Source organism: Neofelis nebulosa, chromosome 3 (genome assembly GCF_028018385.1).
Source record: "Neofelis nebulosa isolate mNeoNeb1 chromosome 3, mNeoNeb1.pri, whole genome shotgun sequence".
Taxonomy (NCBI): domain Eukaryota; kingdom Metazoa; phylum Chordata; class Mammalia; order Carnivora; family Felidae; genus Neofelis; species Neofelis nebulosa.
The window spans coordinates 39,822,663-39,839,786 of NC_080784.1; the positions used below are offsets into that span (position 1 = coordinate 39,822,663).

Here is a 17,124-nt window from a genome sequence, read left to right on the forward strand (position 1 = left end):
TTACATTGTCCATCTGTTCTTGCATGCAGTCTTATATTCATTGGCAACTTTAGCATTTTTAATCATAAGTTTTGCTAAATCCCTGGTCTGATAATTCAAAACGCCTCCAATATCTAAGTCTGGTTCCGATGCTCGCTCTGTCTCTCCAAATCATGTTTATTACTCTTAGTATGCTCTGTAATTTTCTCTTGATAGTCAGAAATAATATATTGGGTAAAAGGAACTGCTATAAACAGGCCTTTAGAAGGGGCAACTGGGTGGCTCAGTTGGTTAAGCATCCAACTTCGGCTCTGGTCATGATTTCACACTTGGTGAGTTCGAGTCCCACATCGGGCTCTGTGCTGACAGCTCGGAGCCTGGAGCCTGCATAGCATTCTGTGGCTCCCTCTCTCTCTGCCTCCCCCCCATTCGCACTTGGGTCTCTCTCTATCAAAACAGGCCTTTAGTAATACAGTGGGAAAGTGGGGGGAAGGTAAGTCTTCTATAGTTTTACTATTTGATCTCAATCTTTAGTGAGCCTGTTCCTTTGAACTGTTAACATCACGTGACCTCTTCAGTCCCTTCTAGTATCAAGCAGATCATTTCTCCCTTCTGCCTCACTGCATAGCAAACGCAATGGGTCAGGCTTGCCTATGCTCCCTTAGTTCTGGTTTCTAAGTCCATATTCAAGTTAGGTGGGCTGAGCTCAGCAAGCTTGGCAGTCACTCAGATTCTAATCATTCTTCAATCTAACTTTCTGAGGGTGCCTTGCACTTTAGGTTACAGAGTGGCTGCTTTACTTCATTGGACTACTGTTCCGCGTACATGCTCCTTTAGCCAGAATATTAAAGATGAGAGTGGGTATAAATCAGATACCAAACCACCCTGAACATCCAAACATTATTACCATGAACATCATCATAACTTAATTTCTTAACACTACCCCCCACAGTCTGGTAACTGAGATGATATTACCATCTCAGTGAAAGACCAAGGTTCAAACAGATGAACTTCACATGGACAGAACCCAGGGTAAGTAACAGTCCTCCTCAGAGGCCTCCTTGATTAAAAAAAAAATTGAAAGTCACTGCATAATCCACAAGGATGCCTATGGAGCATGGTAGACAGCAAGAGACCAAGCCCCTGCCTGCCTCCAAGTATCAGCTCAGTAATGATTAGAAGGAGCCTTCAGTTATTGGGCAGTGTACCAGGCAATGGGGATATCAAAATGATTAAAAACATTTGGAGGACTCATAGTCCAGCAGGGAAAATAATGGGCAATAAACTTTTTATAAAATAAAGTATTGTATTATAAATCTCAATAGAGCTGTGCACAAAACAGTGTAGGACCAAAGAGGAGGGAAGAGTTCATATCAAATATACTAAATGACATGTACAAGGAATCTTTCTGAAGTGGTAACAATGGGGTAATGGATTCTGATGATTGTTATACAACTCTATAAATGTACAAAAAACCCCCATGAAATTGGGCAATTAAACAGGTGTATTTTATGGTATATAACTTACACATCAGCATATCTGTTTTAAAAAATTAACACAGTAGGGGCGCCTTGGTGGCTCAGTTGCTTGGGCGTCCAACTTCAGCTCAGGTCAGGATCTCAACAGTTTGTGGGTTCGAGCCCCATGTCAGGCTCTATGCTGACTGCTTGCTCAGGGCCTGGAGCCTGCTCCGAATTCTCCCTTTCTCCCTGTCCCTTCCCCACTCAGACTCTGTCTCTGTCTCTCTCAAAAATAAATAAACATTAAAAAAACTTTTTTTAAATGAACATAGTAGTTGAGTGCAAGTAGTAGAACACTAAGTTGAGTATGATCTTAATATTGGGATTAGGTAATTATTGGAAAATAAAGAATAAACTTATTTAAAAAATCTGCTGACTTGTCATGAAATTTCTATGATACCAGATTGTATTATGGCGCAAGGCAGAATGAGTTTAAGATGAATTTGTCTTTGTTATTTACCAACAGCATAAAATTTAAAAAGTATGTAAATTTAAAAATTTTGATGACACCAGGAAGTATATTTTATTTTACAAAAATATCTTATTCTGACAAGGGCATCTGAACTATACAAAAGAGAAGACATTTCTATTAAAAATGTCAAGCTCCAGCTCCATCTTAGCTCAACACCAGTAAGAAGGTTGCCAGATGTGAGGAAGATGCAGGCTGGCAACCTGGCTTTCTGAAACAAAGGAGCTGACTATATGTACAATGACTGTAGCATGATTTTCAAATTAAGAAAAAATTATAAGTGATTAAGGTGGTTTTTAAAAAGTTGTTGGAAGTACACTGGGGTCAAATCAGATGTTTCCCAAAAGATCAAATAAGATATTTTTAATGGTCAACTTAAAATAACTTCTTTTAGTATTACTAATCTATCTAAAATGTCCTCATCCCTGAAAATGTATGTATACTGTATATTGAAATGTACACATACAAAATGCTTAATGAAGTCTATACATCTACTGTCAAAACATTTAAGGCACTATATAGCCATTGCATGAATATGCTTCATTTTGAAATTATGTAGGTTTTCCTCTTTTGTCATTAACAAAAATCTAAAGTTTAGCAATTAATATAGATGACATACAATTCAAAATCATCAGCACACTAGAAAAACAATTTCCTGGGATGCCTGGATGGCTCAGTTGGTTGAGTGTCCAGTTCTTGATTTTGGCTCAGGTCATGATCCCAGGGTTGTGGGATCGAGCTCTGCATCAGGCTTCATGCTGAGCATGGAATCTGCTTAAGATTCTCTCTTTTTCTCTGTCCCTCTTCCTTCTGCCCTTCTCCCCTGCTTGCATTCTCTCTCAAATTAAAATAAATAAAGAAAGAAAAAAGAAAAAATAATTTCCTTACATTTCAGCCTCAATAATTCTTTGTACCTCAGTGATTCTAAAATTGCTTTGAGACAAGGAGACTAAGATATAATCATATGCCATCTGCTCACCAACTTGTCTGCTTAACATATTCTGAAGTTAAAGATAATGTAAAGCAAAGATAACAATACTTATAAGTTATATCACTTTTGTCATTATCTTTATGGATATTAAAATTGTACGACAATAAATCCTTAAATATTCTAAGTATCCACCTCAATCTCAGCAGTGAGAGACATGTTGCTTACACAGAAAGCAGACTTTTCTATGAAGCATTTATTTCTTTTGACATTTTGTTTTTAACTTGCCCTTTAAAGCTAAGAATTGGATGGCTAATTCTTCCAGTATCCTATATACCTGAGTTTAGCATACTTGAAATGGCTGAGAAAAATAGGTACTTACAGATTAAACATTAAGTGTGAGCTTTGTTTCAGATTCTTACTAAATTATACTTCAGAGAGCTATGTGAGAGAATCTTCCCTAATTCTGTATCCTGAACTCTTTCCTCCTTTAAACACCAAAATCTGGGAGATGGATCCACATTCAAGATCATTTTTAGCTAGCAAATTTTTTTAAGTTTATTCACTTTGAGATATATATGTATATATATATATATCTCAAAGTGAATAAACTTATATATATAAGTATATAAGTATATATGTGTGTGTACATACACACACACACACACACACACAGAGAAAGAGGCAGAGAGAGAGAGAGACAATCCCAAGCAGGCTCCATGCGGTCAGCACAGAGCCCGATGGGCGGCGGGGCGGGGTGGGGGGGTGGGCCTCAATCCCAGGGAACTGTGAGATCATGACCGGAGCTGAAATCAAGATCAACTGAGCCACCCAGGTGCCCCAACATATTTTAAGTGATATTAATTCTTCAGCTCAAAAAAGTCTCCTTTCAAATTAATAATCACTTTTTCATAACTGTTATTTCTATTTTATCCTCTTTTCTTATATGCAATATACTTTCAAATGAATAATATTCTTTACAATATTAAATCAAATGAATAATATTCTTTACATACCCATCTATATATATATAGATTTACCCTTACTTAATATTCACATAGATTACCTTCTAAATTTGTCAATTCCATCTAATCTTAACATTAGAATGTTTTACCAAAAACATGACACAACATTCCCCATATTAGGAATATAAGGAAAGCAATCATTTAACAGCAATGATGGTAAGGATGTTAATATTCTTATTGTATTCTGTTCTATTATTTCAATGAGGCACAATACATATCTAGAAAAGGTTTAATAGTATAAATACCCAAAATAGAGAATTGAGTTTTAATCTCTCCTTATAGTTCAAGGTCTTGCGCAAATAGTTTTATTAATTTTTCCATGATTATTTCTTTCTCTACCAATAACTCCTAATGCCAACCTCTCCAACTCTTTTCTGATACAATTTTTTAACATATTAAATATATTTTCAGTATCTACAAATACTGCCCAACCTATAGCAACTTCTCTGGCTTAGTTTTCTCATTAATAATTATTATAAACCTACAGGTGGCTATTTGGAAGTTTAAAAAGAGAATTACTAGATTGAGGCTGGAAAGATGGCAGAGTAGAAGGTCCCTAAGCTCACCTCATCCCATGGATAGGACTAGATAATAGTCACATTCAGTATAAATAACCCAGAAAACGACCCAAAGACTGACAGAACAAAATCCACAACTAAATGTACAGAACAGGCGACATCGAAGAAGGTTGGAGAAGCAGAGATGTGGTAGAGGGCTAAGCAGACTCCAGCCTCCAAGGTGGGGAAAAAGACATGGAGCAGAAAATGGGGAGGAATAGACTATCACACCAGGGAGCTCACATAGGGAAAATGAATCACCATAACATTTGGCTTTGAAAGGAGACAGGCCAAATTTTGTGAGTTCTCACAACCAGCTGTACTTAAAACCTAGAATTTTAAAAATCAGTGGGCTTGACTCTGGGAGAGCCCCAAGGGCGAGAAGAAGTTGATCCCCCCAAAAGAGATGGTACAAAGAACATCCCACGGAGATACATCTAAAACTACCAGTTTGAAAAACATCTGGGGCGCATATGTGAGGAAGAGTTATTTACTAATCTCAGAGCATGTCCAAGAGGGATAGAGATCGTGAAGAGACTACTCCAGAAACAAAGGAGTTGGCAGGTGCCATCTCCTTCCCTTGCCCCTCAGCAGAAACACACAGCCACCTGTGGGAATCAACACAATGCCTGCATTCACTACTTAACTTGCTTACACCAAACACCACTGCTTACACTTCTAAAAATCCACCCCTTCCAGTCACATTTGCCTAAGTCTTAGAGCTGTGAGTCAACTTGCTCAGAAGACTGGCACTAACCTTGCCAATACTGTATCTCCCAACCCAACCACTTTGTGGGGCCTTGGTCCTGGCAGTGTCAGAGGTGGCCCAATGGAAGACCAGTGTACACCTTGTTAAAATTGTGTGTCCACCCAAGGTGCTGTGCAGATTTGTCCAGGCTACCCAGTTCCCACAGCCTTGGTGACAGATCTCATTTTGAAAGCAGACCAGTGCACACTATGCTAAAGCTGCATGCCACCTATCAGCCACTCTCAGCAGCAGCATGATGTCCTCTTCCAATATACCCTTGGCCATAACCCATCCAAAGCTACTGGCAATATGCAGGCAGCTCTGACAGAGGCCAGTGCCACTCCAAAGTGACTCCTTCCCTGGGGTGAGGGGAAGATCAGTCAGACAGCAGCCCTGGCAGTGGGTTGCAAATAGATATGTGGTCTGATTTCAGGCCCCACCTACTAATGAAACCTTCTCATTACACAACACAAGGAAAGTGCACTGCAGTTTGGTGCTACTGCATCTCTGAGAAATGCTTGGTCTGACTCAACTCAAGGCTAAGGCAGCCAGAGAGGGATCAAACACTTTCCACAACAGTCAAAGATAGCCATTGCAGATGACTGGACTGAAGGAAAAAGCAGGCAAGACATAAGAGCATTATGCACAAAACACATAGGAGACACTTCTGAAGTGTCAGGTTCTGTTGAACAGGGGTGGGGTTGCTGCATATCAGGACATACAGGCCTTCTTCTTCACAAGGCCATTACCTCTAAGAGCAGGAGATGTAGTTGACTTTCCTAACACACAGAAACAAACACAGAGTTGGGCAAAATGAGGAGACAGAGGCATATGTCCCAAATGAAAGAAGAAGACAAAACTACAGCAAGAGACCTAAGCAAAATGGATTTAAGTAATATGCTGAATATAAAATTTAATGATCATAAACTCATTGGGCTTGAAAAGAGTGGAGGACATCAGTGAGACCCTTATAAAAGAGATGGAAAAAAAGAAAACATTAGAGATGAACACAGCAAATGGAATTAAAAAAAAACATTAGATGGAATAAAAAGGCTAGACAAATCAGAGGATGAATTAGCAACTTGGAGAACAGAGTAATGGAAAGTTATCATGCTGAACAAATGAGAGAAAAAACTATGCAAAATGAGAAGAGATTTAGGGAACTCTGACTTCATCAGGTGTAATAACATTCTCATTATATGGATCCCAGAAGAAGAAGAGATAGATAAGGGGGCAGAAAATTTATTTCATGGAATAATAGCTGGAAACTTCCTTAATCTAGGGAAGGAAACATATCAAGATCCAGGATGAACAGAGATCCCTCAACAAAATCAACCCAAGGAGGTCCACTCCAAGACACATAGTAATAAAAGGGCAAAAAGTAGTGATAAAGAGAGAATTTTAAAAGTAACAAGGTAAAAGAAAACAGTTACAGAAAAGGGAAACCCCATAAGGCTATGAGCAGGTTTTTCAGCAAAAATTTGGCAGAGCAGAAGGGAGTGGCATGATATAGTCAAAGGGTAGATCTGTAGCCAGGAATACTCTTTCCAGCTAGGCTGTCATTCAGAATAGAGGGAGAAACAAAGTTTCCCAGACAAACAAAAGGTGAAAGAGTTCATGACCACTAAACCAGTCCTACAGGAAATGGTAAAGAGGACTCTGTGATTGGAAAGGAAAGATCATAAGTAAGAAAAAAGTAGAGAGCGCAAAAGCAGTAAAAATGAGGATATCTGTAAAAGTCAGTCAAGGAACTCAAAAGGATGTAGAGTATGACATGATATATGTAAAACATGGTGGAGGGAGTAAAGAATGGATTCAAACTTAAGTGATCGTCAGCTTAATATAGACTGCTATATGCAGATATTGTATACAAACCTCATGTTAACCACAAATCAAAAACCATTAAGAGATATGCAAAAAATAAAAAGAAAGAAATCCAAGTACATCACATTAAAGCCAGAAAATCATAAAAGAGAGCCAGAGAAGAAAGGTCAGAGAAGTAGAAGGCAACCATAAATCAAGTAACAAAATGGCAATAAATACACATCAAGAATTACTCTGAATGTAAATGGACTAACCACTCCAATCAAAAGATAAAGGGTGGTGGAATGGATAAAAATACTTGACCCATTTATATGCTGCCTACAAGAGACTCATTTCAGACCTAAAGACACCTGCAGATTGAAAGTGAAGGGATGGAGAAACATTTACCATGCAAATGGGTGTCAAAAGAAAGCTGGTGAAGCAATACTTATATAGGACAAAACAGACTTTAAAACAAAAACTGTAACAAGAGATGAGGAAAGATACTACATAACTATAAGGGGAACAATCCAACAAGAAGATATAACAATTGTAAACATTTATGCACCCATCATGAAAGCACCTATAAACGTAAGATAGTGAATAACAAACAAAAAGGAAAAAAATCAAAATTGATATAATATTAGGGGAGTTTAGGACCCCACTTACATCAATGGACAGATCATAGAAACAGAAAATAAATAAAGCAACAGTGGCTTTGAATGACACACTGGACCAGATGAATTTAACAGATATATTCAGAACATTCCATTCTGTATACATTCTTTTCAAGGATTCATGTAACATTCTTGAGATGGACCACATATTAAGCCAGAAAACAACACAACACACTTCAAGAAATTAAAAAAGATCGAAGTCATACCAATCATCTTTTATGATCACAATGCTATGACACTAGAAGTCAGCCACAAGAAAAAAATCTGGAAAGCACAGATACATGGAGATTAAATAATATGCTATTAAACAATGAATGGATCAACCAAGAAATCAAAGAAGAAATAAAAATTATACGGAGAAAAATGAAAATACAAAACATAATGGTACAAAATCTTTGTGATGCAGCAAAAGCAGTCCTAAGAGGGAAGTTCATAAGAATACAGTCCTATATCAAAAAGCAAGAAAAATCTCAAATACGCAACCTAACCTTACACCTAAAGGAGCCAGAAAAAGAACAAACTAAACCCCAAAGAAGCAGAAGGAAGGAAATAATAAATATTGGAGGATAAATAAATGATACAGAAACTAAAAAAAAAAAAAAAAAACAATAGAACAGATCACTGAAACCATAAGCTGATTCTTTGGAAAGATCAAAGAATTGATAAAAATCTATCCAAAGTCATCCAAAAAAGAGAGAGAAAAAGAGTGAGAACTCAAATAAACAAAATAAGAAAGGAAAGAGGAGAAATAACAACCAAAACCAAAGAAATACAAACAATTGTAAGAGAGTATTATGAAAAACTATATGTCAACACATTGGACAAACTAGAAGAAATGGATACATTCCTAGAAACATACTACCTACCAGAACTAAAGCAGGAATACATAGAAAATTTTAACAGATCTATTACCAGCAATGTAATTAAAACCAGTAATCAAAAAACTCCCAATAAATAAAAGTCCAGGATTAGATGGCTTCACTGGTGAATTCTACCAAACATGAAAGGAGGAAAACTTCCATATTCATTCTATGAGGGTAGCATTTAGTAACTAATACCAAAACCAGATAAAAACACAACAAAAAAAGTGAACTACAGGCCAGTATCTCTGAAGAACATGCATGAAAAAGTCCTCAACAAATACTGGCAAACTGCATCCAACGACAATACATAAAAAAACATCATTTACCATTGTCAGGTGGGATTTAATCCTGGTATGAAAGGTGGTTAAATATTGGCAAATGAATGTAACATATCACATCATAAGAAAAAGAATAAGAACCTTTCAACATCTACAGATAAAGCATTTGGCAAAGTATATCAATTCATGATAAAAACCCTAAGCAAATTAGGGTTAGAGGCAACATAACACAACATCATTAAGGCATTATATGAAAAACCTACAGCCAACATCCTCCTCAGTGGGGAAAAACTGACAGCATTTCTCCTAAGGTAAGGAACAAGACAAGGGTGTACACTCTCACTGTTTTTTATTTAACTTACTGAAAAGTCCTAACCACAGTAATCAGACAACAAAAAGAAGTAAAAAGCATCAAAATTGGTAAGAAAGAAGTCAAACTTTTGCTATCTGTAGATAACATCATACCCAGATAGAAAACCCCAAAGACTACACCAAAAATTTACAGAATTTATATTCTAATTCAATAAATTTGCAGGATACACAATGTACAGAAACCTGTTGCATTTCTGTGCATCAAAAATGAAGTAGAGAAAGAGAAATTAATGAATCAATTCCATTTACAATTGAGCCAAAAATAATAAGATACCTAGGAATAACCCTAACCAAAGAGGAGAAAGACCTGTACTCTAAAAACTATAAAACACTGATAAAAGAAATTTAAGAGGATACAAAGAAATGAAAAGACATTCCATGCTCACAGATTGAAAGAACAAATAAGGTTAAAATATCTATACTACCCAAAGCAATCTACACATTTAATGCAATCCCTATCAAAATACCAACAGCAATTTTCACAGAACTAGAACAATTCCTAAAATCTGTATGGAACTACAAAAGACTCTAGAGAGCAAAAGCAACCTTGAAAAACAAAAACAAAACTGGAGGCATCACAATCTCTGACTTCACGTTATGTTACAAAGTTGTAGTAATCAAAATAGTATGGTACTGACACCAAAATCAAAACACAGATCAAGATAACAGACTAAACAGCCAAGAAATAAACCCACAATTATATGATCAATTAATCTTTGACAAAACAGGAAAGAATGTGTGATGGGAAAGACAGGCTCTTCAACAAATGATGTTGGGAACACTGGACAGCAACATGTAAAAGAATGAAAGTGGACCACTTTCTTACACCATATAGAAAAATAAACTCAAAATAGATTAAGAACCTAATATGAGATGTGACTCCGTAACAAATCCTAGAAGAGAGCACAGGCAGTAATTTCTCTGACTTTGGCTGTAGTAACATCTGTCTAGATATGTCTCCTGAGGCAAGAGAAACAAAAGCAAAAACAAACCATTGGGACTACATCAAAATAAAAATCTTCTGCATAGCAAAAGAAACAACCAAGAAAACTAAATGACAACCTACTGAATGGGCAAGATATTTGCAAATGACCTTTCCAATAAAGGGTTAGAATCCAAAATATACAAAGAATTTATAAAACTCAACACCCCAAAAATCCAATAATCTAATTAAAAATGCACAGAAAGGTGAATAGACATTTATCAAAACAAGACATTCAGAGGGCCCACAGACACATGAAAAGATGCTCAATATCACTCATCATCAGGGAGATGCAAATCAAAACCACAATATCACCTCATACTTGTCAGATGGCTAAAATCAAAAACACAAGAAACAAATGATGAGGATACAGAGAAAAAGAACCCTCATGCACTGTTGGTGGGAATGCAGACCAGTATAGCTATTGTGGAAAACAGTACTGAGGTTCCTCAAAAAATTAAAAATAAAACTACCCTATAATCCAATAATTGTACTACTGGGTATTTACCCCTAAAATACAAAAACACCAATTCAAAGAAATATGTGTATCCCTATGTTTATTGGAGCATTATTTACAATAGCCAAATTATGGAAGCAGCCCAAGTATCCACCAAAAGATGAATGGATAAAGATGTGGCATGTATACAAAAGAGAATATTATTCAGCCATAAAAAAGAAAGAAATTTTGGGGCGCCTGGGTGGCGCAGTCGGTTAAGCGTCCGACTTCAGCCAGGTCACGATCTCGTGGTCCGTGAGTTCGAGCCCCGCGTCAGGCTCTGGGCTGATGGCTCAGAGCCTGGAGCCTGTTTCCGATTCTGTGTCTCCCTCTCTCTCTGCCCCTCCCCCGTTCATGCTCTGTCTCTCTCTGTCCCAAAAATAAAAATAAAAAATGTTGAAAAAAAAAAAAAATTAAAAAAAAAAAAAAAAAAAAAAAAAAAGAAAGAAATTTTGCTATTTGAAACAAGATGTATCTAGAGAGTATAATGCTAAGTGAAATAAGTCAGAGAAACACAAATCCTATGATCTCACTCATATGTAGAACATAAAAAATGAAACAAATAAACAAAGGGGAAAAAAGAGAGAGAGACAAACCAACAGACAGACTCTTAACTATAGAGAACAAACAAATGTTTACCAGAGGGAATGTAGCTAAGGGGATGGGTGAAATAAATGAAGGGGATTAAGAGTACACTTATCTTGATGAGCACTGAGTAAGATATAGAACTGTTGAATCACTGTATCATATACCTGAAACTAATATAACACTACATGTCAACTATACTGGAATTAAGATTAAAAAAATGATTTTTAGATTACTCAAAAATAATTTTAAAAAATTAAAAGGGAATTACTTTTGAACTTCTTAGATCAAAGTATGATATAAATGTCTTGATCCAAAATAATTTAAGTATGAAAGTTTTCCCTTGTCTACATTACTATTAGGACACAACATCCTGATTAACACCTTCATTTGTATAAAATCACTAGGGCTTCCAGATACTAAAGTTATTTAACAGAATAACTCATTGTAAAATGAATTACTGTGATTTATCTTTTTTTTAATGGAAATAAAATAATTTTACCTCAAGGTAAAAAGTATTTAAAAATAAGACAAGCACTCTTTTCTTTAGAATACAAGGCAAATTTAAAAAGTAAGTAATATAAGGGAATTATAATTTTTCTTCCTGGAGGACTCTAATGTTAGCAAATAAAAACTCAGGGAGAATGATAACAAAAGAGAAAATGATAAAGAAAACTTAAATGCAGGGCAATAAATTACATTCATAAGCTAAAGGTGGCTCATTTAAATCAGTCTATGTTAAAAGAAAAACACTCTGGAGTCACAATAAAACTACCCTTTTGAGATAGCCATTTCCTACACAGCAACATACGAAACATTTTAACAAATCCTGGCTTTGTCACTACAGTGTGTAACTTTGGATCCCTTAGTGAATGCTTCTTGACTTTATTTTCCTCATGTACAAAATGAGAATGTTGGACTGGAGTGGTACTTAAAATTTTAAGTACAGATACATCTAAATAATATTAACCAGTATTTCAAATATATATTAATAAAAAATACAGGTGGGGCTGCTTTGGTCATTTAAAATAGGCATGACGCTTCTGGAAACTAGAAGTGGGTTCCTGTTATCATCCCTCTTTCCCCTTACATCTCCTAGGGAGGCTCCTAACCCTAGAGCTCCATGAAATACAGTTAGAAAGCCAAAAGTCTAAAACCTCTTTAGGTCTCTCCAGTTATAGCATTCCATGATGGTATAATCTGATTTCTTCTAAGCCTCTAAAATCAACATTAAGATGCCTCCCATGTAAGTAAACATTGTCCTATAAATTTTGTAGCGGCATCATCTTTCTTATTAACCATTGTCTAAACTACACAATTGTAGGCTGATCTTTTAGGAAATGCAGTTCCTTGCACTGTTTTTATTGCTCTTTCTATATAGCCTTTTATGTGAACTTCATTACCTATAAGTAGTATGTTCAACAAAGGAGGATATAAATGGACAAATCCAGAAATGTATCATTTCCTTAAAGAGGTTACATTCTAATGGAACATTCCTACAAATAACTACAATGGGTAGTAGAAACTGATGATATCATCAGATAAAGTAAAATGGATGTTTAAGGGCTGAGATTATTTCTGGTTATGAGCTGAGCTATAAAGAATGTCAGGCTTTGTACATAAAATATTGGTACAGATGTAGATTCTAAGCAGAGGTTACTTCATGAACATCAGCAAAAAGGCAGGGAGCCATGGGACAAGTACAAGGATCTGTACATGGTGGTAACAGTTGAAATGTAGGCTGTATAAAGACAAATACTGGAGAGAAAAAAGATTACTGGCAGAATGTGAAGAGGCTAAATGAAGTTTTAGAGCAGAGGAGTGCTTCAGTAAAGTAAAAGGAGCAAAAAGAGGCTTGAGATGGATGTACATGTTAGGATGAAAAAGTATGAATGCCTGATTCAGACTGCAGCAGCAGGAATGGAGAAGAAAGGTGCTGTATGGAACCATTTCCACGGTAGTGAAAGAGGTAGCATGGAAAGAGTCAAAGCTAATGTAAAGGCCAAAACCTAGGTAAGTAAGGAAATACTGGTGTTGTTAATAGAAATGGAGAATATATGACAAAGTTCAGAGACAGATGAAAAGGGTTAAGTAGAATGGAAATGTCCTGCAGGAAAGTGAAAATGTTGAATTGAAACTTGGGAAAGAGGTCAGATCTATATAAATACTTGGAAAAAATTTTTACAGACATGGAAGGTGAAGTTTTAAAAATGAATATAAGATTGCTGAAAAAAGGACTTAGTGAAAGAAGACAATTCTAAGTGCTGATTCATGTAAGGTACCAACATTAATAGATAATAGGAAAACAATGAGAGAAAGTGTGATTGGAGAGGTACCAGGAGAACTGGGTGAACACAGTGGTTCTATATAATTATATACATGCACATACTTATGTGTATACTTTAGTTCTTGATCTGAAGAATCACATAAATTGATATACAGCAGGGTTTTCTAAAGTGTGTTCTAAAAAAACATTAGTTTTAGTAGCTGTTAAAAGGTACTTCATGATCAAAACAGGACTCAATTATTCAGAAGATGGGGATAAGATGGTTCTTTATATCCTGTAGAATTCAGAGTACATCACACTGACCCATAAACCCTTTTTGTTTTTTATCTTCTAGATACAGCAGTATCTAGCAGTAACAGGAAGTCACCTTGAGAAACAAGGATAAATAGTAAAATTTGAAAATTCACATAATATTAAAACTGGAAAGGAAAGCTCTGATCATTTCATCCAATCTTTTCACTTTATAGGTGAAGAACGTTAATTATATGATATACTACTGTGGGTGATAAAGAATACATGTGGATATGAAAGCATATGAACAAGAGAGAGACAAAAAGGTAAGTGAAAAATAGAAATTACAGCTTTAAAAAATACAATATTAGTTACCATTCGAGGGATAATTTGCTTTATGTTTAGTGTTTTAGGACATTTCACAGTGTCATCCTGAGGGTTATATGAAGTTCAATAATCACTCATCAGACAAAAGAAGAAACTGAGGCCTAAGGTGAATATGACTAGTGACCCAGCTAGTACATGGAAGAGCTGGAATTCAAACCCAAATCTCTCTAATTCTGGAACCTGGGCTCCAGAACACAACGCTCTTTTGACAAGGGGGCCAAGAAGAGTCCAGGTCTTAGGTTCATTCCCATGCCTGCCCATGGATAGGGTCTGAGATAAGATTCTTTCTTATCATCAGGGAAATGCAAATCAAAATCACAATAAGATATCACCTCACACCTGTCAGAATGGCTAAAATGAAATACTCAAGTTTGATCAAAAAAATAAAACACAAGTTTTGAGGAGGATGTGGAGAAAAAAGAAACCACATGCATTGTTGGAGAAATGTAAACTGGTACAGCCACTGTGAAAACAGTATGGAGGTTCCACTACTGGGTATTTACCCAAAGAATACAAAAACACTAAATCAAAAAGATATATGTGGCCCTTTATTTATTGCAGCATTATTTACAATAGTCAAATTATGGACGCAGCCCAAGTGTCCACTGATAGATGAATAAAGAAGATGTGGTATATATATTATTCAGCCATAAAAATGAATGAAGTCTTCCACTTGCAATGACATGAATGGATCTAGAGGGTATAATGCTGAGTGAAATAAGCTGGATGAGAGAAAGTCAAATACCATATGCTTTAGCCATATGTAGAATTTAGAAATGAAACAAATGAACAAAGAATGAAGAGATAAACCAAAAAATAGACTCTGAACTATACAGAACAAACTGATGGTTACCAGAGGGGAGGTAGCTGGGGAGGTGGGTGAAACAAGTGATGTGGATTAAGGAGTACACTTATCACAATAAGCACTGAGTAATGCACAGAATTGTTGAATCACTATATTGTACACCTGAAACTAACACAATGCTACATGTTAACTGTAGCATCTTCTGGATGCAACAGTATACTTTCCACAGGAAGTCACCTTGAGAAACAAAGTTAAGTACAATGGAATTAAAATAATTTTTTTTTCTTGCACCAAATTGTCACTATACATAAATATAAATAAAAACATACTATAACAATTTTCATATATAAAAAATTTAGATTTACAAAACAGATCCTCAGGACTACATTTATTTGTTTTTTAAAATAACTTATAAAAGAATCTTCAAATATCTCTCCCCTGTATGAACATACTTACATTTCATTTTTATTAATTTTCTGTAGAGGAGATATTCTGCATCGGTCCAGATACGCCTTTAATATTTCAGCAAGATACTAAGCATATAATTTATGAAATTTTTCTAGGAAACCCACTTTCATTCATGAGAGATATATCCAAAAATGATCACTTTGGAACATAGGCCATGAATTCTTACTATCTTAATGAATTTTCCTTGAAATGACACAATGTCTTTGAGTCTCATGACATATATAAATAGAGAAACATATGCCATCACATATACTTGCAAATATTAGTCTCAAAACAAACTTTGAATCCCTAATTTCAAATAGTACCATATAACCTTACAATTAGTGCAAACAGTTTAAGTAGTACATTTTCATTCATTCTAGCTTATTATATGTGAGACATATGTAATCATTTGCTAAACTACTTTTATCCAGTGTACAGATGAAAGAATAAGATTTATCCCTAAGTTACGATTCTATAAACCTAAGGTCATTGCAGATTGCTATGCTAGGCCACATGGTAGAAAAATAGGTATGAATACTTAATATCGGTAAAATAAAAAATAAACTTCATATGTAGTTCTAATTAAAAAACATATTTTGACCTAATTTCTGGACAACAATTAAAAATTTAGTAGAAAAGTTTTTTTAAGTTAAATTCCTAACTGTTGCATTGATGAGTGAAAATTCAGAAGAGTTATGGTATTATTGATCTACCAGTATTGATCTACACCTAAATTAGGTGTAATTTATCTATAATTTTATTTCCCAAAGTATGTATCTTGAAACACTACATTATACTGTCAAAAAGGTTCAGAAAACATTGCACATTTCATTCCTCTTGGAGACTTGCATTGTATAAACTCTTGGAAATTCTGCAGTTACAAAAATAATGTAGATTTATTTAATCCATCATTTCTCAAGTTTATCAATATCTTGGTATTATTAGTGTGATTGGAAATGGGATTGATGATAGGAAGGAAGGGATTAAAACAAACAGGCTGTACCAAAATCATTTGTATTGTATTGTGGAATATATGTGATTTTATCAGATTTTCTTTCTTAGAAGGATATATTAAGAAGATAACTGTCTCTAGGCATAGCAACTAGACTAAATGCAAAATAGGCGCATGTTGGGTACCAAGAAAAAGACATGGGATACTCAGAGTTTACTTAGGTTTTATACAAAGTACGTTAGACACTGGTGTAAAATGAAAACTGGACATGCATATTTTATCCTCTAGGATCACATCTAAAGTGTAAGGAAAGACAGTAAAAAGAATAAGCAGTTCATTTATTAAAATGCTGACATCCAGCATACTTACACTGCCCATTCAAGCTTCTCATTCTTAATTGAGTTGTACAGAGCCTGTAAAGAGAGAAAATAAGACGGAATTATTCTTTTCGTACTGTTCCATATTTTTAATCCAGCAAATGACCAAAGCCAAAAGGCTTGACTGAGCAGCAAGCAACTCCCAAGCCCTTTGTTGGCCACCTTGCTGGCTCTACAAAGATGAGGAATACACAAGGTGAGGCAAACAAGCATAGGGTAAGCAGTATTTTGTGAAACAGATTTTTCACAAAGTAAAAAATGGCTTTTATAAATAAGACACACAACACTGTATGACATTTTAGTAAATATTAGGATATAATTAAAGTTAGGCCATGTACTCTATTCTTCTTATT

The 17,124-nt window shown here is 35.4% G+C and overlaps 1 protein-coding gene across 24 annotated transcripts in view; it reads right to left on the reverse strand.

Moving 5' to 3' along the window:
- PSD3 (pleckstrin and Sec7 domain containing 3) overlaps window positions 1-17,124 on the reverse strand; it is a 747,126-nt gene that overhangs the window by 210,205 nt on the left and 519,797 nt on the right. For all 24 annotated transcript variants that reach the window (XR_009259079.1, XR_009259078.1, XM_058720427.1 and 21 more), the window contains one exon: window positions 16,764-16,807. Coding sequence is in view for 22 of the 24 variants with exons in the window: in XM_058720427.1 (XP_058576410.1) it covers window positions 16,764-16,807 (44 nt within the window). In the remaining 2 variants the exon portion in view is untranslated. The remainder of the gene's footprint in view (window positions 1-16,763; window positions 16,808-17,124) is intronic.